This window comes from Solanum tuberosum, unplaced genomic scaffold (genome assembly GCF_000226075.1).
Source record: "Solanum tuberosum cultivar DM 1-3 516 R44 unplaced genomic scaffold, SolTub_3.0 scf00268, whole genome shotgun sequence".
Lineage (NCBI taxonomy): Eukaryota > Viridiplantae > Streptophyta > Magnoliopsida > Solanales > Solanaceae > Solanum > Solanum tuberosum.
The window spans coordinates 647,109-674,508 of record NW_006239190.1 but is presented as its reverse complement, the minus strand read 5'-3'; the positions used below and the strand labels follow the sequence as shown (position 1 = coordinate 674,508).

The following is a 27,400-nucleotide window of genomic DNA, read 5'->3' as shown; positions in this document are numbered from 1 at the left end:
GGCTGGTGCAAGACGGCGATGAACTACACCAAATGGTGAATCGCCGAGTTGATCGGCGATTCTGACTAACGACACCGAATCATCCGCTTCATCACAAATCTGTAAAAACTATAAATACTAGGTAGAGTTGTAGTTTTTGGAATCGAACAATTATTATAATTTTCATATAGAATAGTACTTTTTACTATTTTTGCTCTGAGTTTGAAAAGGTTTTGAAGACTTGAAGAAAAATAGGGTTTCATCTCCAAGGATTTGGACTTGGGTCTTTTGGATTCTTCACTCTTGGCCTGTAACAAAACTTAAATCTTCATACCCATTTGAATGCAAGCCCATTTATGTATAAATTTCTATCTCTTGATGTGTGGCTAAAAACCCCAATTCTTAGGGTGTGATTTATGGAATATGAGTTAAGATAATAGTTGGATTTGGCTTGCTGATAGTTTAATCGTAGTTTTATTGTGATTTAATTTAGTGGTTGTGGATAAATTTAATGAATTTGTAGTTACAAATACAAGTTTATATGTGTTTTCGACTTGCTCAAGAGAGAGGTCGTAAAACTAAGACCACTAGATTGATGGCCAGTGTGAGTGGGTCTACATGAGGTTCAGTTCGAGAGACTGAACCCTAGTCCCATGTCCATACACTCAGCGAAAGAGAGTGAATGGGTTAAGGCGTAGGCTGGTCTTCATATAGTGAGTGGGTGTCCGAGAGAAACTTATTTGAAACGGGATAAGTTGCTCGAGAGAGAGAGCTTATCCCCCTTAAAGTCTAGCTTATTCACAATTACTCTATGAATCTTCTATTGAATGCATGTACCAAATAATCTAGTTTATCCCAAATTCCCGTCACATCCCAAGGATCCCCTCTCATTACTTAGAAACCCTTGTTTATTTTGCTGTTTTTACCTACTTGTGACAAAAACCCTCCATTGTTAATTGACATTCTTGTGTCCCTCTGTAATTTATAATATTTTTAATCGTTAATGTCTTTAGCTATGGCTAATTCAAACTAAGTTTTATTTTTCTATTAATTCTCAAAACCACTCTCTTGGGATCGATCCCAACCCTTGGTTGGGTTACTAAACAATTGTACGATTGTAGACACTTGTATTGGAAGTTGTGTCTTGATTACACAAACATCAAAATTGCGCCGCAGCTGGGGAATGGTGTTATTTGAGAATTTTTAGCTTAATAAAAAAATTTGTTCTTCTTAGTTGTAGTCTACTAATTTTATTTTATTTTTAGTTTTGTTTCCCCTTGTGTTGTTGTTTTTAGTAGGAATCCAGATTATGTCTGGTAGCAATGGTGAACAACTAGATCTCTCTCTTAAGGATGGTGTCTCTCAGGGATAAAATCCTGAGTTTTAGACAAGTCGAGGGAGAATTCATCCATAAATTGTGGTCGAGATTCAAGGCACTCTTTCTGAAATTCCCAACTTATGGAATCTCAGAAAATGTGTTGTTGGATTGCTTCTACAAAAGTCTTGGCCCAGAGAATAAAAGAATGGCGGACCAAATAGTACATGTGGGGCTCTCACGACTACCCTTTATAGTAGCCACCCAACTCCTTGATCACATGGCAACGACTAACAATGAGGCTGAGAAAGACCATACTTTGGCCACGTTGTTGACTCAATTAGATTTAGTGACCAAGAAGATTATGGAATTGGAAGCACCGGCTAAAAGAAAGGATCGGTATGTTTCGCCTTACGAGCGTATAAAACCTAATAGAAGTGAGGACAGACAAATAGAGGAGATATTCTCACTCATGCTCAGTAAAGTCGAAGATCACGACAAAATGTTAAATGAGATCAAGGAGAATGTTGTACTTCTAAATGTGATATTTGCCTCCCAATGCATATCTATCCAGCGATTGGAGACTTAATTGGGTCATGTGATGTTCCATCTCTTTCTCACAAATCAAAACTGAGCAGAGAAGTCGTGCCACGACTATAACTATGGTGCTTCTTGAAAGAAAACCCAAGGTTTTAGTCATTTTCAATTATTATGTAGAATAATAGTGTGTTGATTTTATAGGTTAAAATGAAGCAAGTGTTGAAAAGTGCATATTGGCAAGCTACAAGTCCCATCAGCGAATCGCCGAAAGGTTCGGAGACCGCAAACCAGATCGCCGTTAGACTCAATACCAATTTACATTGGAGTCTATAAAACTCGGCAAACACAGGAAATTATTGGCGAATCGTCGACACAGAGACCGCCGTTTGGATTTCCAAAATAACTGGAGGCTTTGAAACATTCGGTGAAGCAAGTGGCTCCTTTGTGAAACGCTAAGTGGTTAGGCGATCCTGAATAAACTCACCGAATGGGCGAAAATTGGACGGCTTCGCAGGCAAAAAGTTTAAAAATTGAAGATTCATTCACGTTCCCCTCACTTTTTATCTGCCCAGACTTACACTTGTACTCTAGTTTGTATATTTCTTGCATTTTTAGAGTATTATTAGTGTTGATTTGTGCTCAGGATTGGATTACATTGCCGCCTAGTATTTCAATCTTCTCTTTGTCAACACCAAATGTTGGTTTTCTATGCCCGGAGTTTAATTTATCAAAATCTATACTCATTTGCAATAGAAGGATCTGGTTGAAGTTTTCTACTCCTCCCTAAGAGGATTAGATTGTTTACATGCATGATTTAATTTAATATCCTTGCTCGGGTAATTGTGATTGTTGAATTCCCGTAATTACATGCCTTAAACTAGATTTAAGGGTTTGTGTTTTAGTGTTATGGGTCTTACCTTAATTGTATTGGTGCATGTTTTTATTATGTTTTCGGGAGTTGCTGGGTTGAATGTGAGAAGTTGGGTTGAAAATAGGCACATTGGGCCATTTGGCAAGCTGGGTCGAGCTCGCCAAACCACTCGACGGTTCGCCTAATGTCCCCATCTCGCTTTTGATTTCGTGCTAGATTTGATGATTAGTTTTGTAACTTTCGGCGTGAAGTTTGATGTCGTAGAAAGCATTTGGCGACTCGCCGAAAGTTTTTTCTTTCACCTTTTATCTGCACCCATGAACATTTATGCACTGAAACTTTCGGTGGACCTGTCCTGGTTCGCCAAAAACTATCAGTGACCCACCAAAGATGTCCCCTTTTCGCCTTCTTGCTACAGTTTTAGAGCAAATTCCTTTGGCGAGTCTGATCTAGCTCGCTTAAGAAATTCGACAATTCGCCATCTGGTTTGGCGAGTTTGTCTACATAAGTTCTGCTTTGCTTTTGTTTTAGTTTTTCTAACTTCTCTTCAAGACTTTGCAGACATGACTAAATCAAAAGCTGTGGAAAGAATAAAACCAGCCCAAGAGAAATCAAACAGGAGTGCGATAAATGAGGAGACAACTACGTCGAAAAGCAAAGCTATGAAACTGACCACAACTACTGGGAAAGGCAAGGGCAAAAGGCCCACTTCTGCCAGGAAGACTATTACCTTGGACCCTAATATTCCATCATGGGCTAGGGGATTTTACAGAGCGGTGCATATCTTTCTGGCAAACACACACTCAACAGACCGTGGTGAATTCGGTATTGTTGTTCCCCCTAGGGTAACTTTGGGCACTGATGCCCATATTCAGAGTATTACATCGGGCACTAAGGCCCATACAGATGGAGCGACTACTTAAAGAAGATCCCTTCTTTACCTCCCTCTTGGTCTTCCTATAATTTACATTCTGGATACTTTGTTATTTGCATTTGAGGACAAATGTTTTTGTTTGTACCCCACCTTTATGTGCTATATAATGTTTGTATTTTTTTTATATTTGGGTTGTTTTGTATTAAATGGTGTTAAATACTGTTTTTCTGTGGATGTTTAATCTTATGGCTTCTTTTATAAGCTCCTTTTATTTTATATTGCAAAATGATTCGGACGATGAGGCCAAACTTAGCTACGGCTAGTTAGAACTAAGTTTTATTTTTCTATTAATTCTCAAAACCACTCTCTTGAGAACGATCCCAACCCTTGGTTGGGTTACTAAACTATTGTACGATCGTAGACACTTGTATCGGAAGTTGTGTCTTGATTATGCAAACATCACAGAGTCTCATAGTTCACGATATTCTATTCATCCAGGTGTGATCAAGATGTATAGAGATTTGAAGCTAATTTATTGGTGGTCGGGCATGAAGAAAGACATAGCGGAGTTTGTAGCGAAGTGTCAAAATTGTCAACAAGTGAAATATGAACATCAAAGGCCTGCAGGTTTACTTCAAAGAATGCCAATTTCGGAATGGAAGTGGGAAAAAATAGCCATGGATTTTGTTGTTGGTCTTCCCAAGACTTTGGGAAAGTTTGATTCTATTTGGTTAGTGGTTGATAGATTGACTAAGTCAGTCCATTTTAATCCGGTAAGAATACATTATAATGTTAAACAATTGGCTAAGGTTTTTGTGAAAGAGATAGTGAGGTTGCATGGGGTGCCCCTCTTTATCATCTCAGACCGTGTTACCTAATTCACATCCAAGTTTTAAAGGAAATTTCATGATGAATTGGGCACATAACTCACCTTTAGTACATCCTTCCATCCAGAGACAAACGGGCAATCAGAGAGGACTATCAAGTGTTAGAAGACATGTTAAGGGCATATGTGATTGATTTTGGAGGGCATTGGGATAAATTCTTACCTTTGTGTGAATTCTCCTATAATAATAGTTATCACTCCAGCATTGATATGGCACTATTTGAGGCACTCTATGGGAGGGGATTTAGATCACCCATATGATGATTTGAGGTTGGAGATGTGAAACCATTGGGGGTTGATTTAGTGAAGGATGTTCAAGATAAGATTAAGAGTATTCAAGCTAAGCTTCTAGCAGCCAGAGTAGACAAAAGAAGTATGTTGATCATAAGGTAAGAGACATGGCGTTTCAATCTGGTGAAAATGTTCTTCTTAAGGTATCACCCATGAAAGTGGTGATGAGATTTGGTAAGAAGGGTAAGCTAAGTCCTAGATACATTGGCCATTTGAGATTCTTGAATGTGTGGGACCGGTAGCGTATAGATTGGCTTTACCTCCTAATTTATCGAGTGTTCATCCGATATTTCATGTATCCATGTAGAAGTGGTATCATGGTGATGGGGATTATATTATTAAATGGGACTCAATTGTGTTAGACAATGACCTCCAATATGAGGAGGAACCTATTGCAATTCTTGATCGTGATGTGCGCAAGTTGAGGACCAAAGAGATTAAGTCCGTGAAAGTTCAATAGAAGTATCGTCCAGTTGAGGAAGCTACTTAAGAAACCGAGAGAGACATGTGAGACAAGTATCCCAGTTGTTCGTTGATTCAGGTACTTCTTCATTCCTTTATTAGCCTATTTTTCTAAGTTTGGTCACTCGGGGACGAGTGATGGGTAAATTGGTATCTATTGTAACGACCTGTTCCCGTAGTTATAGAAAAGCCAATGGGGAAAATTTGGGGCCGAAAAACTTTTTCGTAGTATTTAGATTTTCCCAACCTCGTCCAGATTTGGATGAAATCGAAGTCATTGAGGTGTAGGGAAATCTGGAAACAATCGGGTGAAGTAATTTTTATTTTGATTACAGGAGTAGTTAGATAACTAGTTAAGGAATTCGTACGACTTTACGGAATTGAATTCGGGCAAGTAGAACTCCCGAAATCGATCTAACATAAAGGGTATTAATGGGTTAGAGGTGTGTTGTGAAATGAATATTTTGGAATTCTTGAATTAGCTCTCTGTCTCGAGAATGCCGCTTTGGCGCTGGGTTTTGCCGTTTTGGCGGGGTAGCTGTGGCAAGTCCGATGTGAATTAAAGTAGTTAATAAACCCCTAAACGACCTCATTATGCACTTTTCGACTTTTAGAGCTAAGAAACTACCCCAAGCGACTCATACTCGTTTTTCACCATTCTTGAGGATAAAGGTAAGCTTTTCATTCCCCGAATCCATTTTTTGATCCGTAGAACGTAATAGAATGGGCGGATATTGATGGGGGAGAGTTTTGTTATAGATTCTATAGTGGAAGCAACCCTAATTTGTATAATTGGGATCATGGGTTTGATCTAGGGTTCATAGAATTGTTAGTAATTCGGGTAATTAATGATTGTTTATTGATTCTCATATTATATTGATTGTTTGTAGACCAAGAACAAGCGGAACGAATCCAGAAAGGGAAGTATCAAGTTTCTTAGGGTTTCAAGCTTGTTTCGAGGTAGGTGATGTTTGTGATTCAATGATTGTGTGATGTATGCTTGTTCTTGCTTCATTATGATACTTGTATATGTATGAATGTTGCAATGTTGGTTGCAAATGAGATAGAGAATTGATGAATGCCATGAAATCATGACTTAAATGTATGATCTTGATGATATACTTCTGATTGTGATTGTGGTATGTGAATGGGATCGGTTGCCACGTTCCGGCATAAAAATGGTATCGATTGCCACCTTCCGGCATAAATATGGGATCGGTTGCCACCTTCTGACATGCTAATTGTTTGGGTTTAGGTTCCATGAGAGGACCAATGATTTGACATAAAATGTGAAATTGTTCGTTGTTCGTAAATGTTGATGATATTGTATATGTTGATATGTATGCATGTGGTTATAATGTTGTTTGACTTGTTTATGTTGCACTAGTAAGATAGCCGCGTGATCCTACTAGTACACTATGGTTGTGTACTGATTATGTACTTGCTCTTATTTTTGTTGAGAACATGGCATCTTCAAGTGGCTATTGACAGACTTCGCTTAGAAGATCAGTGATCATCGTTCGAATTCAAGGGTGAGCCAAATCTTTCGGGATGCCATGGAATTCTTTTTCGTCTATGTCCACCATTTTCGAACTTAGACATTTGTTTTAGTTAGTTCATTAGTATGAGGTTGTATCCCTTCTTGTTTAGACTTGGTTCATTGTTAGAATGTTTTGGTACATTGACTTTCAGGTTGTAGGTTATTCTTCCGCATTGTTAGTTATTATTGTTAGAGTTTATGGGAACTCTATTGTTATTTCCTTAGTATTTGATTAAATGCCTTAGTTTTTAGATTATTTGTTTGGTTTGAGTTGTAGTAGTGGTTCTCCCACCGGAGTGTTAGTGTGGGTGTCAATCACGACGGTCTAAGTCGTGACAGAGAACTGGGCGGGGAAAATTTGTATTGTATAATTATAAGTGTGTAGGACGATGATATATGTATTTGCATGTGTATATACAATTTTCTCTCGCTTTATACAAACAGAAACACAATTTATACATTTGTGTTTGTATAAAGTGAGAGAGGCGAGGGAGAGACTGGTGAGCGAGAGAGGGAGAGAGGCGAATGGCAACAGTTTGTTACGGGTTGAAATTAAATCAAACTGTGTTTATAGCATTTAATTTGAATTAATAGTTTGCCATTATGTACAATTTTCCCAAATTTGAATTAATAGTTTGCTAGTATATACAATTTTCCCAAGAGTGTATCGATCTGAGATGATGAACAATTTTGTATCATTTTACTATGCAGTTATGCACAACATAAAAAATAATCTTTTAACGATAATAATTTAATTATCACTAAATATGTATTTTAAGAGGCAATTAACACTCTTTGTCAATATCTCTAAAATTTATAGCGACATTAAATTTAATGGAAATTAATTAATATCAATAAATTTTTATCACTCCTTATTGGTAATATGTGTATTAATTGCCTCTAAAAGTTATTTTTAATGCGGTAGTGGTCAAACTTAAAATGCCTAGTTCCACTTGCTAATCTAGTTAAAGATGTCCATGATGCTATATGTAGTTTATATTTTTATATGCGTGAAAGTTAGACACTAACACGTTTTCGTTAAAAACTACACAATAAAATTAATAATCTTATAAGTTATAGGTAATACATCTAATCCACTTGCTTTCTATTTTTTAATTAATCCACTTGCCATGGTTGATCATGACTGCTTGAAGGACTCCTCAAGAATTAGAAATTCTAAGGCTTAAGTCATCTGCAATTCCTTAAAGTTGTCCACATATTTCACTTGAACACCTTATATTAGGCATGTTCCAATTGAACACCTTTTTTAGTCAAAAAAATATCTATCGAACATTTTTTTACAATCAACTGAAAGTGGAAATTGTGTGTTATACACTTGCTGACGTGGCATTGTAACTATCAAAAAAAAGACATGTGGCATTGTCCCATAATAACAATTTAAAAATAAATTAGAAATTAAAATAAAATAAATACTATATTTTCAGAAAAAAAAACTTTCTTCCTTTTTTTTCTTCATGGTCAGAACAACCCACCCACCCTCGACATCCGTCCTTCCCCATTTTCTTTTTTGCCTGAGCGTGCTCACAACAATCGACAGCTAAATTATCGTACACTCCGATAACCATTCTTAATTATATAAGAAAACAACTTCAGAATCGTATGAGTTTTGTAGGGAAAAAATGGAGTTTAGTCGAAATTGTTTTTGACTCAATTTTAATTTTATTTTTGATGAAATTCTCTTTACAATTCAAATGAAAATCTTTAACAGTAAACTCTTTTGATCTTTTGTGTTTTTACTAGTCATATATTTCATTGATGCTTTTCCGATGAAGAGAACGACGATGATGATATTGTTGATAGCGGAATGATGCTAGAAAGAAAGAAAGAATGAAGGATTATATGGGAAAGGTGTCGAGGGATGGTAGCAAAGGAATTTGGCCGATGAAGTACAGGTAATTTTGAATTGAGAAGTTCAATTGGGGAAGATGAGTTGGAGAAGACAACTGTTTTTTTTTTAAACAAATTATGTTCAGATTATGAATTTTCTTACGTTGATATGTCCTTTTCTTATTGGTCAGCAAAAAGAAAATTATGGTTTCACGCGCGTACTTACAATTGTATTACACTTATAATACCATGTTATCAAAAAGTATTTAATAGTTACATGTTTTGAACTGTAGAGGTGTTCAATAGGAACAACCTCTAGTTGAGGTGTTTAAGTAAAATATGCGGACAACTTCAAGTACCGGAAATGACTTGAGCCAAATTCTAAATTTCTTTGATCACGTAAAAATAACCCGTAGAAAGGTTGTCAAATAAATAAAATAAAATATTATTTATTACCTCAATTTATATGACGCTATTTCATTAGATATAAAAATTTAAAAACATAGTAAATTGTTTAAAATTGTCACTTTAAATATTTATCTTACTCGCTTATAGGAAGAAGCACAGATTGTGAGAATGACAAAGAGCGCTGATGTCAGTTTGCTGACGTATGCCTAGAAAAAATATACTTATTATATTATATTAAAATCAAATAAAGGGGAAGATTAAGTCCAAAAAGACTGACAAAGAGAGACTTAAAAATAAAACAAGTGAGGTCCAGCTAATATTCTTTAGGAAAGAATATCATAACGTTGCAATCAATCACAATTATTATTATTACTATTATTATAATAAACATTATTATAATAAATACTATTATAGTATTTATATAGCACGAGCTACATTGAACGACCTCAATGACTTCTCTTATCTTAATAAAATTTGGGATTTGACCACATTTTTACTAATCTATCATCAAACATTAGTATTTGTACCATCAAATTGACTGCGCATTTCTTCGAAATAGAATTGGTATTTTACCTCATTCACTACTTTTGTCCCCTCGAATATTCGATAAAATTGAAATAATACGGAAAAAAAATAACAATAATCTTTGTCTTATGAAGTAACATTTATTTCGTTGAATCGTTCTCTAATCTGAATTTGACAACACCGGATTCCGTTCTCATCTACATCATCGAAGACCCCAAAGCTTCATATGAAGATCTCTTTTATTATTTACTTTGTTGTCGTTATATCATCTTTTGCTTACTATCGTCACAATATTCAACTAATAATAATCAAATCTAATGAGTTAAGCTAAGACGTGAATCCTTGATCCAATATGAATTTTATTGTATTTTTTTTCTGGTAATTACAACATGCCAAATTGTTTAATATTTTATACTAATTTTTTTTTTCAGGAAATAGCAAAAAAAAATTCTAAATTTTAAAAAAAGTAATTTTATTTATATGTATAAGTTATTATATTTGTAGTCATTGTATATATGTTCAGAATCTAATTAATTAAATAATTAGAAAAAATAGAAACAAAAGAAATAACGTTTTCAAAATTATTATTGATACTAGAAACTGTTATTAATATTTAAAATAAGGAATTTATTTTGATAAATTACTCTGGACTAAGAAGCATAGAGCAATTAAATGGCTATCAACAATTTTTTTATAGGAAGAAACATAATTTTATTCATCAAGATTGCGGGTACAATTTTATTGGTCCTTGATTCTTCTCTCATAAGATATTTATCCATAATTTAAGGGTCGTTAGTGGCATATTTTTCGACTTAGGATGATTTGAACTTGATCTACATAATTTGAAAATCGTTAGTGACGTATTTCTCAAACTAGGATTATTTGGACTTGATCTACGTAATTCGAAGGTTGTTAGTGACGTATTTCTCGAATTAAGATGATTTGAATTTGATCTATTTATGAATATTCCATGACTTTGTGGAATATTTGAGATCTTAATCTTTAAAAATACCCAAGAGTTTATGGGATATTTGAGATTGCTATCAACAATTTATTATGAGTACAAAGTCTCAACGAACTTATTTCTTCTTCTTTTCATCTTTATCTCATTTAGTTATTTTAATTATTTTTTCTCGTCTCTAAATCTATTTATAAATATATGTTATTTACAATAATTAATACTTATTTTAAAACAGGAATGACAGTGAGAGGACTCACATTTACCTCTAAAAGTAATTACTAATCACTTAATCAGTAAGTATAATACTTTATTATTTATTGCACATCGTTTAAACAGGAAAGGAAAACAAAACTACAAAAGGTATATTACGCTTTTATTTGGATTTTTTTTTCTTTTTTTTTATGCTTTATTTAGACTTGTTTTTGTTTTACATTTCTAATCCAAATCAAGTACTTAACGTCAAAGTTGGCTAAAAATATATTTTCTTAACGTCAAATCAAGTTTGACAATGCCTTTCCTGGCGTTCTATGAAAATATAATAAAATATTGACGAAATTTATTAGTAGTACTATTTTTATTGGGAAACAGCAAGGTGCCATACCTCTTAGTTTTTGTCAGAATCTAGATCAATTAAAATTCATATTGATCTGTTTTTCATATTTCTTTATAAAGATTCGAGAGAATTTATTTTCTATTTTTTTTAAAAATCACTTTATGTGGTATTACATATACAAGATTTTTATTTTTATACCTAAGAGAAATAAAAAGGTCAATGTGGTATTTTTATTAAAAATTGATCGACTTAGGTGAGTAGATTTTCTGATTCAAGTTTATAGAATTTTATTTTAAAAGAAACCAACTTTAGGAGATTAAAAATTGTTTTGAAAGAAATCTATCTCAGTCGATTCATTTGGGGAAAAAATGCGGGAAATAAGTTATCCGACCTCAGGAAGTCGGAAAATATTTTGGAAAAAAATCAATTATAATTACCGACCTCGTGAGGTTGATAATTATGTTGATTACTTAATTTAACAATACTAACCTCTGAGGTCGTATTCTTAAAAATATTCTTGTTTTGTTTCCAATATATTAGGGATGCATTTTATGTTAGGTTAAACTATTTGAATTGAAATGTATGCCTATGATTTTAGTTTAACTAAAAATAATTGAAACATAATTATTGACATTAAAATAAATGTTATATCTATTTTAATGATACAAATGAGTACTGTTGTATCTCAAATATATCCATTGAGCTTTAACTGCAACTATTTATATTCCTAGTAATTATTTGTATTAGATTTTTTTTGAGTTATAAGGACTTTCTCAAAAAAAAAAAAGTGTGTGAGAGGAGTTTTTCCACTGAATTTTTTAAAATATTATTTTACTTTATTTCACACTTACTACTGGCATAATTACTAAAGAACTTGTTTCTTGTGTGTACACACATACAGAAAGTAGTTGGAATTTTCTCCAAAATGTTGTGGTATACACCACCATAGCAAATTTGGAATGAATGGTAACCGTATCTAATAACTTTAATTCAAACTTTATATTTATATTAAAATTATGTTCAATAAATAAGTTTCGAAATCAGTTACTAACGTATGAAGTCATTACTGTAGAATTTAGAACCATAAAATTTAAATTCTAAACACTATTTTTAATTTTTTTTATTAGTCAGTTCTGAAAATAGATTAGTTACCTAGAAATAACCATCTCTCAAAGTCTTTATTTTATTAATGAAATAAATAACTAGTGTAGTGCAAAGTACACAATACCTTAGCAACTAAAAGCAGTGATTTAAAGACTGTAATGCAGATTGAGAGAATCTAAAATGTGCCTTCCCAGAAGTCATTATGATTTCTTTTAAATAAAGAAATTGTGATTTGCATAAAAATGTTGATTTATAATTATAAAGTTGTAAAGTTAGTGGGAGTAGATGGTCTCCTCCCATTCCAATACGATCTAGTAAATTATTCAAAAGAAATACCAGGACATTTCTCCATTTTTAATTCTTAATTTTGAAATACCAGCTGATTATGCACCAATTAAATGCTTATCCAATGAATTATCATTTCAAGGTTTCAATATGTCTTACTTTTTTTTAAAAATGTTTAAAATAATGTTCGTTTTCTATAATTAGCAACTTTTCAATTTCAACATCTTATATGTCTTGTTTAAAGTCATAAAATTTGAAAGATATTTTGATATATTATACTTGGAAGTTCATTCATAATATTCGTCAATTTTAAATATATAAAATAAAACAGAGGAACCTATTATTCCTCTAATAAAATTAAAATTAAAATTAAAATTAATCTTTCAAACAATAGCCTATGTACGACAATAATAAGTTTATATTTATTTAATATAGTGTTCATGTTTTCAAGATTTACTTGTGACGAAAAAAATTAGAACTTGGAAGTTCATTCATAATATCCGTACTAATATATGATGTGTTCATGTGTTTGATAATTTTTTTAAAAATGAATAAAATTCCTTTTTTTTAAGTGAAGGTAGAGAAAACCAATTTCACAAATAATATTTCCTCTTCATTTATACAGTAGTTTGCAAGACCAACTTTTTCTTCATTCATTATGAGAAAACAAAAAGACAGTTTTAAAAATACTTCATCTTTATTCTCATATTATATTGATTGTGTCATTTCCGCTATTCAACACACGTCATTTTTATTCTCACTTTCCGTGAACCCCATGCCCACCACCTGCTACCCCTACCATGAGATAATATTTCTAGCTCACAAACCAAGCACAAAAAAAAAAAAAAATAAGGCAGAAATGTACTTATTTTTCTAGACAACATTTTATTTGTAACGAATACACCCATATAGTCAGATTTATTTGTGTTGCTTTTCGTCTCATTCATACGGAAAAAAATGTCCACTGAACCTTTTTCTAAAGCATTGATTAAGATTGATAGTATAATTAGATCAAAATTTCAAATTTCTCTTTAATAAAAAAAAAAAGAATTGCTTCATTTGTTCGATTGTTTAAAGTTTTGCCTTCACTTTAATTAGAGTAACTTTTGGTTAAAAAAAATATGATTATTTGACCATCAGATTAGCAAACATACTTGGAACTTTCCTCTCAGAGCTTCTTATTCCTTTTATCTTCAATTTTGTTTCTTCCCAAAATGCTGGGGAATGATCTTGTGACACATTTCAATTTGTACAAGAAAATTTATCTTTAGCTTTCATGTTCTGCCAGGTGTACTACACACATATATATACCTTAAAAGTATGAACTCCTAACTTGAATGTTAAATTATTATAATATTCCTAACTTAGGTTGTGACTTTATTGATGAGTTGTGACTTTTCCGATAAGTTGTGACTCTTTTCAAAAGGTTGTGATTTTTCAATGTGTTGTGACTTTTCCAAAGAGTTGTGACTTTTTCAATAAGTTGTGACTTTTTCAAAGCGTTGTGATTTCTCGGAAAGGTCATGACTTTTCAGATAAGATACAAAAAAAATATTTGTTCATACTACCCTTTGTTGACTATAAATAGAAGGACTTCCTCTCATTTTTCAACCACAATTTTTTTTAATCTTTTACTCTTCTTCTTCTTGCATTGTAATTTTTTTTGTGTGATTTATTGTCGTTGAGTGAGTTCGAATATGAGGTACCACTATTCTGATGAAGTAAGTCGTTCTATCCTAAGAGGGTATATTCCATAACCTCGAGTACTTGAGGAAAATAATTTTGATGATAAAATAATTATTTTTTGCTTAATATATTCATTAGTATGTAATGTTCCAATATATGAAGTTAACATGAATTAGTCTAAATTCATTTGTTTTTGTTAACAATTTCTCTTGTGATGTAGATATATGCTTCTGAATATCTTTTTCCAAAATTTAGAGAATTGTCACGATTTGTTTTTTATGTTCAAGAAAAAAGAATGACTTTATTTATAAATGTTACTTATGTGATTTAGACTCTGAGGATGTTTGCTTCAAAATAGTTATTACTATATAAACATTGCCATTTTATTTTACTTATTTACTATTTCTATTAGTTTAGTTTTTATTATTTATTTAATCGCAAATTTTATGAGATAAATATTTTCATTAATGCAAATATATATTTATATTTGGATATGTATTTGTGTTTAAATTAAAGTATTATATATGTCACAAATGTATTATCAAGTTAACAAGATCCTCTAACTTTAAAATATATTATTTTAAAAAAATTCGAGTTTTTTAAAAAAAATAAAAAACTCACAACAAATGTGAAAATATGTGAATATATAAAATGTAGTTGTTCTCTTCACATATTCATATGGCATCTGAACAATTTAACGTAAAATACACGTGCAAAGCACATCTGGTTAGATGACAAGAAAAATACAAAACAAATATTGTCTATAAGGTAATATTAGTGAGATAAGACTAATTACATTATTGAACCTCATCAAATTGAAATAAAAATATACATAATTACATTTAACTAATAAAAATTTTCATTGACCATCTTCATAGGTTTGCGTGAATAAGAGATATATATGACGATCCACGCGTGAATAAGAGATATATATGAGGATCCACATTGAACATTACAAAAGAATCTGCAACATTATTTTTTGCTAAGCTTATTATTCAAATCTTCGCTTAAATAAGCAATACTATTTACTATAACATATATTTTTCGAATTGATAATCAGGTGCAACGCACGTGTCAAAAAACTAGTATATTATATATATATATATATATATATTACTTTATTTCGTTTAAAAAAATATTTCTCCCTTTATTTCAATTTATTTGTCTAATTTTAATTTGACACGAAGTTTAAGATGGTAAAAAAGTCTTTAAATTTTGTGGTCTAAAACTAAAGATTTGTAGAATATAATCAAAATTCCCTTTAATCATCATCAAAGGTTGCGGTGGAGAGTGGGAAGTAGGGATTTAATTAATCAGGCCCAATACAAGTATCGAATACCGGAAGGAAAACTAAAAAAAATTAAGAAAGATCTTTTAATTTCGTAGTTTTAAACATATCATGAGAAAAGTCAGAATTAATATAATATACACATACAACTCATACTAGAGTCCTTATCATCATGATATATTAACTCGTAGCTATGAAAGCGAATTCATACACTGTAGCACATGAAGATTAGACCATAATTATCTATTAGTATAATCTTGATTTCATAAAATAATACGATTGGCATCATTAAGTAGATAAAGCCAAAATGAAGTATTGTCAACAAATTGATCGAAGTAATCAATATTACTATGTGACGATGATTGATGATGATGAGTAGTCGTTGCAGCTGGATTACTCTCCAAGATAAGTACCGTCTTTTCCATGTCAATCATCGGATTTGGTTCATCAATCTTTTCATTTTGATCGAATGTAATAATACTACTGCTCGATAGTGAAGAAGAACCACCCATTGGTGATATCATCAAATTAGTAGTGTTCATGTTACTCCATGTTTCAGAAATATCGACAAATAATTGAGGTTTTTCTTGAGCTTTGCTGGACTTTTTCTTCGGTTTTCTTGCCCTCCTAGACTTCACCGGGGCATCAATATTATTATTATTATTATTTTTTATCTGTCCAAGATGCTTCTTTAGATGTGTGTGAAAGAAGTTTTTAACTTCGTTATCTGTTCTTCCTGGCAATTTTCCAGCAATAGTAGCCCATCTGAATTTACATATTCTATTAGATACGTTATAGGTACGTACGATTACACCTAATTTATTAAATAAACTTAAGATCAAGTGATGTGTTTTAAGTAATTCTCACCTATTTCCAAGTTGCTGATACATTTTGATGACTGTTTCTCTTTCTTCCATGGTAAAAGGTCCTCTCTTAACATCAGGGCGGAGATAATTCATCCATCGAAGTCTACAACTCTTCCCAGTTCTTGAAAGACCTGAACCATGATCGATTAGATATACAGATTACAGAATATTTCCACTTATGTAACCAAAGCCTTCTTTCCTAGAAAGGGCGTAGGTAGTACAATCTCTCTAACTACTTTCATTGGTTTTTCTTTTGATGATATTTTTTGCTAATTTTTTTTTATAATACTATAATAATTATTTTAGGGGAGGAGTTGACCTGAGCATTTTAAGACTTAGGGGTAGTTTGGTGTGAGATTTAATTAAGGTATAACTATCTTAGGAATAAAATGTAGGACTATTTTATCTTGTGTTTAGTTGGAGCTATTAGGCACTCGTGAGATTATTTATATATTAGTGATGTGATAAATTATCACATATACATAATGAAATAATTTATCTCGAGATTCCCAACCAAACGTTCCCTATAAGAGAACATGAGAATAAATTTGGAAGTATTTTTCTAGAAACCAGTACGTCCAACTTTTGAGAATATTGTATGTAATTAGTCACTAAAATAGAAACAAATAATATATTTAAATTCATAAGTTTAAAACTATAGTGAATTCAACACTCAAAGATTAGACCTATAAAATTAAGTTTAAATCAAGAATTCATCTCTATCTATCGCACATGATGATTTCGATTAGCCGTTGGTTTTACCATTCAATGCCGAGTATATATTTTCTGTATCGACGTGATTAAATAACAAGATCATGTTTTAATGAGTTTGAAAAATCACAGATAAAAGTATAAAATCAATTTGATAGAGGAAGTGCTTACACAACTGATTTTTATATATTGAAAAATTGAAAGATTTATATCTTAATTTTTTATTTTGATCATAAATTCAAAAATGAAATTTTTTACATTTTTTTCCAAATTAATATTAATATAATTGAAAACTATATAAAAAATACTATAACTACATACTCATAATAAATGATATCTAAAATATTAAGATCACAACCAGAATATACTCATTTAATTATTAAAATTTGAAAGATATCACGTAAATTATAACATAGAGATAAGATGAAACCAGAAAAAGTTATGTAAATATAATAGGGCATGCATGCAACTTGGAAGTGGTCAAAATTAATGCATGCTTATGGAACAAGAACTAGATTATGGTAATTTAATTTGTTGATGGTGGCCGGTCAGAATACTATTTTTTGCATGGACGCCAGTACCTTATTATGATGCACATGCACGTTTTATAAAAAAAATCTTATATCTAAAAAATACTAATCCACTTGCTTATATTTTATAAGCTTTTTTTAATTGAATATACATAACTTCTTTTGATCTAATCCTTGCCATAGGATAGAGCAAATTAAAATAGGAAATGAAGGTACACTATTAAAAATATTCCACTGTGAATTAGTGGAAACATTGTGTTATAGATCATGATTTTCCTACTTATTTTTAATCAATCAATTCATTGAAAAAATGCATGGTAAAAATTAGATTTTCACTAAAATAGTGAGAATTTTTTTTTTTCTTTTTTTATTTATTCAATCAAAATATTTATGAGAATAAGTGGGAAAACAGTGATGTTTTAATGTTCCACAGCTCTACGGGGAAATAAAGAAAACATTATATTACAAGCAAAATAGAAACAAAGTATATATTCCTAATTTCTCTCATATATGAGTGGATATATTCTCATATTATATAGTATGACATAATTATCAAATTTGCTCAATATACATTATATGAGTGGATATATTCTCATATTATATTGTATGACACAATTATTTAATTAATCAAATTTGTTCAATATATATACATTAGATGTATGGTCAGGTTTTACTTTTTTAACGTACATTAGCTTAGCTTGGATATTTAATTATTTATTTATCTGTATTATTTACAACTTACTATGTTTTTTATACCTGTTTCTCCCATCCTCTTTATATAGCATATTGAATTAGTTAAATCAAATTTAGGGTACAGCACACTGTCCCACGTTTGTCCCTTCAACTAGGCATTTCATATTTCCATTGACCGATCGTTTACTTAGACAAGACATAAAATTTGGAATGCTTTCTAATTCAAGGTTCCACGAACTTTTGAATGATTATAGCTTTACGCTCATTTTTTATGGATACAATTTTCTTTCAATTTTTAAATTGAATATAAAAAGACAATTTTTCAACACTCTTATAGGCAAGAAAAAGAAAATTTCTTATAAAAAAAAAATATATAATTAAATTAAATTTAAATTTATAAAAAAAAAACTACAAAAGCAAATCTTTGATAAATTCTCTTCTAGCAACAAGAAAATGGGATATATGTTTTTTTAAAATAAAGTATTATTTATACTCCATCATTAATTAGAAAGAGTCAAACGCGGAGGGAATATAATGATGCAAAAACGGTTAGCCGCCTCAAATTAAAAGAAAATTAAAGAAAAAGTCTTGTAAAATAGAAAACACAAAATTAAAGAATGATTTAATGAGGAAAAAAGTTGGACGGTGAGAGTCATGACCACAAGTAGCTTATGTATGTTTTCTCATGTAAGCCCTCAAAACGTATATCCACATAAATATTTAAGGTTGCAACTTACACCTAGAATTTAGTTTTAAGTTATAATTAATCTCAACTTAATCGTCTAATTCCTACATTACTAATATTATATATCTAATTTATGTATAATTAATAATCAACATAGTTCTAACCAACAACTAAGCGACTCTTAGGGTGCGATTTGCACCCTTAATGTGTGTGTTCTTTTGTGACTTACACTTTATCCTATTAATTTTAATGATTTACACCCCTAATTTCCTTAGTTTTCTACAAAATTATAAAAAATCTCATATTTTCAATTATTTACAAGAATAAAATAGAATAAATAATAAATTGTTATAAAACATAAAAAAATATGAAAAAGTTAAAGATAAATATGTAAATTGTATTTAAACAAAAAAATTATGTATAAAACAAATTTTAAAAATTATATATATAATATTGGATTAGTTTGGTCACGTATTGACTTTTTCTAGTTAAAATCAAATCAATTCAAAGTATAATCGTATTTTTTTCAAAACTAAATCATTAGTCGATTTTTTTTTCTTTTTATTTGACTCAATTTGTACTTTGCGGTTTGATTTTGTTCGCCCTTAAAAATGTACTAGAAATGAATGATTGCTTCTTCATTTTATTGAAAAGGAAGCAGCAAATTACTTGTATTTAGTATTGCTTGTATTTTTAATTTAAATCACTTTTATATTTTTTTTTATATGTAATTTTCTATTTTATTCCTTGTAAATGATTGAAATGGGAGATTTTTTTTATGATTTCGCAAAGAACTTAGGAGATTAGGGTGCAAATCATTAAAAATAATAGGATAAGGTGTAAGTCACAAAGATATGCATACGTTAGGGGTACAAATTGCAATTACTCTATTTCTTATGTTGTGGTACATTATAAGTATTAATTTGGAAATATAATTACCCTCTCTCTCTCCCGAAAATAAGAAGAAATTCATTCAAATGTATTATGTATTAATTGTATTCAATCAAACATATGTGAGAGTTTTGTATGTTGTATCAATTGTATTCGAAAAACTGTATTTATATTTTTGTTCAATTGTATTTGAATTTATACGAATATAATATGCATTCATCCTATCTGTCAACAATACTATGTATCAATTGTATTCAATCAAAGAGAATATGAATACAGTTGTATTTGTTGTATTTTGAATACAATTGATATAGAATACAAAACAGTTGTGCATTAAATAAATATAAAATACAATGCAAAATAAATACAAAATACAATCCTCTCTCCTCGTTCTCTCGATCTCGCTCACTTCTCTCCTCCTATTATGTATTCATTTTAATACAAATCAGTTTGTATTTGTATTTTTTTTTTTCAAAATGCGCAAAAAAAGTACAAAAATACAAATAGCAAACCAAAATATTGATGTCCAATATTTGTTGTTTTTGAAAGTTTCCTTTTTTATCCCCCTAGAGTACATTTTATTTGTACCAAACACACCCATATAATTAGATTTATTTGTGTTGTTCGTCGTCTCATTCATACGGAAAAAATGTCTACTGAAGCTTTTGACTAAGATTTATATAATTACATCAAAATTTCAAACTTCTCTTTAACTAAAGATTGCTTCATTTTTTCTATTCTTTAAAGTTTTTCTTTTACTTTCATTAGAGTATACGTATACTTTTGGTTAAAATATTACTAGCAAACATACTTGGAAGTGATAATTAATTACTTAAAAGATAATCGTATCGATATCATCAATGTCATAACAATGCCTTGTAAGTTGTAAAAAGGGACATTATGAAACTTTCAAGATAAAAAAAGAAAAATATGAAACTTAACATCATATGTATATACGTATAAGCACCATGCCCAAAAAACTTAAGTACCTTTTACATATTAGATATTCCCTCTATTTCAATTTGTTTATCTGATTTTGACTTGATACGGAGTTTAAAATAGTAAAAAAGACTTTTAAATTTTTGATCTAAAACTAAAGATATGTAGAATGTAACCAAAATGTCCTTTAATTACCAACAAGGCTTGTGATGGAAGTGGAAAGTACGAATTTAATCGGGCTTCAGTACAAGTACTGGACCTAGTGGAAAACCCAAAAAAGATAAGTCATTTAATCTTGTAGTTTTAAATATATCATCTGAAAAGTTAAAATTTAAAAAATGTCAAAAAAAAGGAAAAAAAACATTTTTAAAATTTAAAAAGAAAGTAAGACAAATAAATTGAAACAAAGAGAACACTATTACTTGTATTTACTAATAAATTTTTTAATTACAAACATATCATGTTTAAGATCATAACGGTACATTACACCCTTCTAGAGTTTAAAAGTATAGAAAATTTAATGAAAAATCTTACTTTCAAAAACTCTTTGTACAATTAATTATAAATTCAGACACATGAAATGAAAAGGAAGAAATATTAAAGTGATGATCGATCTATACCATCCAACTAGTGATTAGTGAATCCATCAACACATTTCATTAAAAAACACGTAGCATATATAGCTCATAATTTGTCGTGTGGTATCAATAGATGGATCATATAATATACACATACAATTCATACTAGAGTCCTTGTCATCATGATATATTAACTCCTAGCTATGAAAACCATTTCATACAAAACATAGTAGCAAAATGTTATAAAAATTTACATATACATACATTAAAATCCGATTAAAGAAGGGGACAAAAAGCATGCATCTGAAATTAACCTTATCATAAATCAAACTTAAATAACATTACTGTAGCATTATCTTCCGAAGAAGCAACTCGAATCCCATATAATTAATTTCATAATGAGGTAAAATAATTTCATCTCATTAATTAAATTATCCATCTCTACTTTGGATTGGGGGTTAGGAATATATATCCGTGATAGACATTTCATAATATTCTTCTTCATAAAATAATACGATTGGCATCGTCAAGTAGATGAAGCCAAAATGAAGTAGTGTCAACAAATTGATCGAAGGAATCAATATTACTATGTGACGATGATTGATGATGATGAGTCGATGCAGCTGGATTGCTCTCCAAGATAACCATCTTTTCCATGTCAATCATCGGATTTGGTTCATCAATCTTTTCATTTTGATCAAATGTAATAATGCTACTGCTCGATAGTGAAGAAGAACCACCCATTGGTGATATCATCAAATTAGTAGTGTTCATGTTACTCCATGTTTTAGAAATATCGACAAATAATTGAGGTTTTTCTTGAGGTTTGCTGGACTTTTTCTTCGATTTTCTTGCCCTCCTAGACTTCACCGGGGCATCAATATTATTATTTATTTGTCCAAGATGCTTCTTTAGATGTGTGTGAAAGAAGTTTCTAACTTCGTTATCTGTTCTTCCTGGCAATTTTCCAGCAATAGTAGCCCATCTGGATTTACATATTCTGTTAGACGTTATACGTACGATCGAGTACGCCTAATTTATTAAATAAACTTAAGATCGTAGTTCTCACCTATTTCCATGTTGCTGATGCATTTTGATGACTGTTTCTCTTTCTTCCATGGTAAAAGGTCCTCTCTTAACATCAGGGCGGAGATAATCATCCATCGAAGTCTACTACTCTTCCCAGTTCTTGAAAGACCTGAACCATGATCGATCAGATAAATACACAAATTAACTTAACATTAAAAAAAAATTAAAAATTGTATTAGTAATGAGCTAGACCTGCAAATTTGGGCATGAGATTCCAATTCCAAATGCCAAATCTCATAACATAATCTTTCAATTTTTGGTCTTCTTCAGGAGACCATGCCCCCTTCTTAATTATAATCTCTTCCATCTTAGTTACTACTTTCAACACAATTCAATGTGGTTTCAACATTCTATTGGGAAAATAATTGAGGCTTATATATACACAAATTTTTCCACTTGTTGTAACAAAAGTCTTATTTCCTAGAAAGAGGGTACTACTTTCATTGGTTTGTCTTTGGATAAGAGTCTGAAAAATACTCCAACTTTGGCCGAAATTGCTGTTACGATACCAAACTTCAAAAGGACCTTTTACCCCTGTACTATTTAATAGTACCTTTTACCCCCATGTACTATTTAATAGTGTATTTTAAAGGTATATATGTGTCTACGTGGACATCATAAATATTGCATCATTTTAACTAATAATGTGTCCACATGGGCACATATATACCTTTAAAATACACTAATAAATAGTGCAGGGGATAAAAGGTCCTCCATAAAATTTGGTATCGTAACAATAATTTCCGCCAAAGTTGGAGTACTTTTCAGACCCTCATCCCTTTGTCTTTTGATAATACTATAATAATTCTTTGAGAGAGGAGTTGACCTGAGTGCTTTAAGACTTTTAAGAGAGGGAGTCCAGACCCTTATCCCTTTGTCTTTTGATAATACTATAATAATTCTTTGAGAGAGGAGTTGACCTGAGTGCTTTAAGACTTTTAAGAGAGGGAGTACTGGGAGTAGAACATGAGGATAAATTATCTCAGCATTTATCTGAATTCAGTACTTTCAACTTTCGAGAATATTTGTATGTATATCAATCAACAATTCATAAGTTTAAAACTTTAGTGATTTCAATACTTGAAGGCTAAACCTATAAATTAAAGTTTAAATCATGAATTCATCTATGATAATTACGGCTTTACATGATGGTTTCGATTAGCCATTGTTTACCATTCAATAGTGAGTATATTTTTTTTTTGTATCCGACATGATTAAATAACAAGATCAAGTTATATTGAGTTTGAAAAATCATAGATAAAAGTAAATGCAATTTGATAGAGAGGAAGTGCTTACACAAAGTTCTATATATTGAATAAATTGCAAGCTTTACATATCATTTTTTAAAATTATTTTGATCCAGAATTTGGGGATGAAATTTTTATGTTTTTTGAAATTATATTTATATATTTAAAATTTACATAAAAGTTGGATAAAATTTATAGAAAAAATGTTTGAAAATGTCGCAATTAAAAAACTCATTAATTAACTTTCAAAATTCGAAAGATGCCACTTAAATTGTGATCGAGAAATAAATAAGATGAAACCTGAAAAGTTTTGTAGTTATAATATAGGACATGGAAGTGGTCAAAATTAATGCATGCTTGTAGAACAACAACTAGATTATGGTAATTTAATTTGTTGATGGTGGCCAGTTAGAATACTATTTTTTTGCATGGACGCTAGCTATTATAAATCATTATAATGCACACGTTTTACTGTAAACTCTAAAAAAATTCTTATATATAATAAAACTAATGCACTTGCTTCTATTTTAATAATTATAAACTTTTTTTTTTAATTGAATATACATAACTTCTTTTGTTCTATTTCACATGATCATTACTTGCCATAGGATAGAGCAAATTAAAATAGGAAATGAAGTAGTATATGAGAAGAAGAATATACATAACTCTTTTGTACATTGACGGTGTACAAAATTTAAACTCTTTCTTATATAGGAGTGGATACAGTGTTTTCAAAAATATCTTTTTTGGGCGAGTCCCGAGCGAGTTTTGGGGCGGGGCGTATCAAAAATACTTCGGGCACAAATTGAAGACGTAGATACAATGGGCATAAGTCTTAGTATTTTAGGGCGTAAGCTCCAAGCGTAAAAATGTTATTTTCCCTGGGCGTAAAAACGTACACCTTGGGTTTTTTTTTTTGGTTTTTTTTTTTTGAACCTTTTTTGCTTTCATATTTTTTTTAATAATTGTGTAATGATATTTCTCAAATAGTAATTGTAATATTTTTTTCTACATTATTGGTCATTAATACCTTTCTCAAATAAAATTCATAATATTTTTTTCTATATATTATAGGTTATTTATTAAAAGTTATTTGTAAAATAATTGGAAGTTTTATTTTTACTTATTTTCCTAGTAAAGAATTATAAAATTGAATATATATATACCTGAGACTACGCCTTGTAGATCCATAAGACATACGCTCGTATCTCGGGGGCTTACGTCTCGTCTCATCCCATACTGTATAAAACGTCACGCCTCATGCCCCGCATTTTAAAACACTTAGTTGATATATATTCTCGTATCAATTCTATTGTATGACATAATTATTTAATTTGTCAAATTTGTTCAATATACAGTAGATATATGGTCAGGTACACTAGCTAGCTAGCTTGTTTATTTATTTATTTGTATTATGTACAACCTACTATATTTTTTATACCTCTTTTTCCCATCCCCTATAAATACTAAAGTATATAGTATATTGAATTAGTTAAATCAAAATTTAAGGGTACAACAGTGTCCCTTCAACTAGGCAATTTAAAAAAATTCCATTAACTGATTGTTTAGTCTGGTCTTTCATGGTCACTTAAAAAATCAATTACTTTTTTAAAAAAAATCTATTAAATATAAGAACAAAAATCTCTTAGATGTAAAAATATAATACATAATTAAACTAAACTAGATATATAAACAGATTACAAAATCAAAATATATCTTTTAAAACAATATTATACTCCATCACTAGTTAGAAAGAGTCAAACGCGGAAGGAATATAATGATGCAAATTAAAATGCTTAGCCGCCTCAAATTAAAAGAAAATTAAAGAAAAAGTCTTGTAAAAAAGAAAACACAAAATTAAAGAATGATTTAATAAGGAAAAAAGTTGGACGGTGAGAGTGATGACAACAAGAGGCTTATGTATGTTTTATTATGATGTAAGCCCTCAAAATGTATATATCCATATCAATATTTAAGATAGCAACTTGCACGCCAAATCAAGTAAGGGTGTGTTTGGTATCCAATATTCTCGTGTTTGATTGATCTAAATGTTTTGGAAATTGTTTTTCAAATAAATTTATTTTTTTCTCAAATTTAAGGAAAATGATTTTTCTAAAACATTTTTCAATACACTCCTCCAACCTCAAATTACAATTTTCTTCTTACCTCACTCTATCCAATCCCAAGCCTCCCCCTCTAAAAAAGTTGATTTTTTTAAAAAAAAAACCTACTCCAAAATCAGGAAAAATTAAGATTTTGAAATTTTGTTTTTGCAAATTACTTAAATTTTAAATAGTTCAGTGTTTTTTTACCCCACCCTACCCCTGACACACCCCTTCTTACAAAAACAGATTTTTTTCCTCGACCCCTAAAGCGGCCCCCCCACCTCCCCCCACAAACCAACCAAAATCTATTTAAAACTTTGTTTTTTAAAAAGAAATTAAATTTTTTAAAATTTTACTTTTTTTACACGTCACGTCTGCCCTGACCCTACTACCATCCCCCTCACAAAGAAAAATATATATATTTTTTTAAGTTTGAAATTTCGATTTGAAAGCTAGGTCCCGAATCGGGTATGGTCGGATTCCAATTTGAAAGTCGGGCTCGAGTCCCCATTAAAAAAAATCAATCCCATTTCGGAAGCCAAGTCTCGATTCTAGTGTTGAGGTCAGATTTTGGATTAATCGATCGTGTCCGAATTTACATATCGGGATTAGGTCTTTTGCCAGGTCTCAAAGTTGAATTTTGAATTGGTCGTCTAGATCGCATCCCGATTTGAGTGTCGAGGTCGGAGTTAGGTCTTTGAATGTTGAGACTCGGGTAGGGAGTCGAAGTCATGTCCCAAGTTGGATGTTGATGTTGGGATCGAGTTGGATGTCGGGGTGGGGTCCTAGTTTGAATGTTAGGTCTCAAGTGAGAGTCAGGGTCAGGTCTCGAAGTTGGATTTTGGATCGATCGTCAAGGTCTAGTCCGGTTCGAGTGTCAAGGTTGAGATCGGGTCCTAGTTCGAATGCCGAGTCTCGAGTCGCAAGTCTGGGTTGTGTCCTGAATCAGTTATTAGGGTTGATTTTCATGTCAGAAACTATTTTCCTAAAAAATATTTTCTACTCTCTAACCAAAAATAATAAATATTTTCTACTCACTTTGTCCCTAATTACTTATCCAATTTTTCTTTTTTACTTGTCCCGTTTTACTTGTCCATTTTGACAAATCAAGAAGGGACAAATTTTTTACCTATTATACCCTCAATTAGTTACTTTGAAAAAGGTAGAACTTCTTGAAAATCTTAAATTTTTAATCATTCACTTCATAATTAATAGGGGTAAAATGGTAAACTCAGTATGTCAATCATTGTTTTTTTAATAGATGTACAAATTCAAAAGTGGACAAGTAATTAGGAATAATGGGAGTAGAAAGCATTTTTTAATCACAAACCAAACAATAGAAAATATTTTCTACTCACCAACCAAACATAAAAAAATAGGTTAGAAACCAGCTTATTTTCCAAGAAACCATTTTCCTTCATACCAAACACAATCTTTTTAATCCATTCCAAAAAGAATGTCATCTTATTATAATTAAAAAAATCAACTTTAAAATTTCATTTATGCTCTTAATGAAGTGATTTACAACTTCACAAATATCTCAGGATTGGTTTAGACAATAAATTTAAAAAATCTTCATTTTTTTCTTAAACACCATGTCAAGTTAACGGTGTCACATAGAATGGGATTGGGGGGGGGGGGGGGGAACAA

At 30.8% G+C, this 27,400-nt stretch overlaps 1 protein-coding gene across 1 annotated transcript; it reads right to left on the bottom strand.

The window, feature by feature from the left end:
* Nucleotides 1–15,516: 15,516 nt before the first annotated feature.
* Nucleotides 15,517–22,727, bottom strand: LOC102604224 (transcription factor MYB82-like). The gene is made up of 3 exons (XM_006358139.2): nucleotides 22,591–22,727; nucleotides 16,284–16,413; nucleotides 15,517–16,181 (listed from the first exon to the last, which is right to left on the bottom strand). The coding sequence occupies exons 1-3, from the start codon at nucleotides 22,703–22,705 to the stop codon at nucleotides 15,680–15,682; spliced, it is 747 nt and encodes a 248-aa protein (XP_006358201.1). The 5' UTR covers nucleotides 22,706–22,727; the 3' UTR covers nucleotides 15,517–15,679.
* Between the last annotated feature and the right edge of the window lie 4,673 nt (nucleotides 22,728–27,400).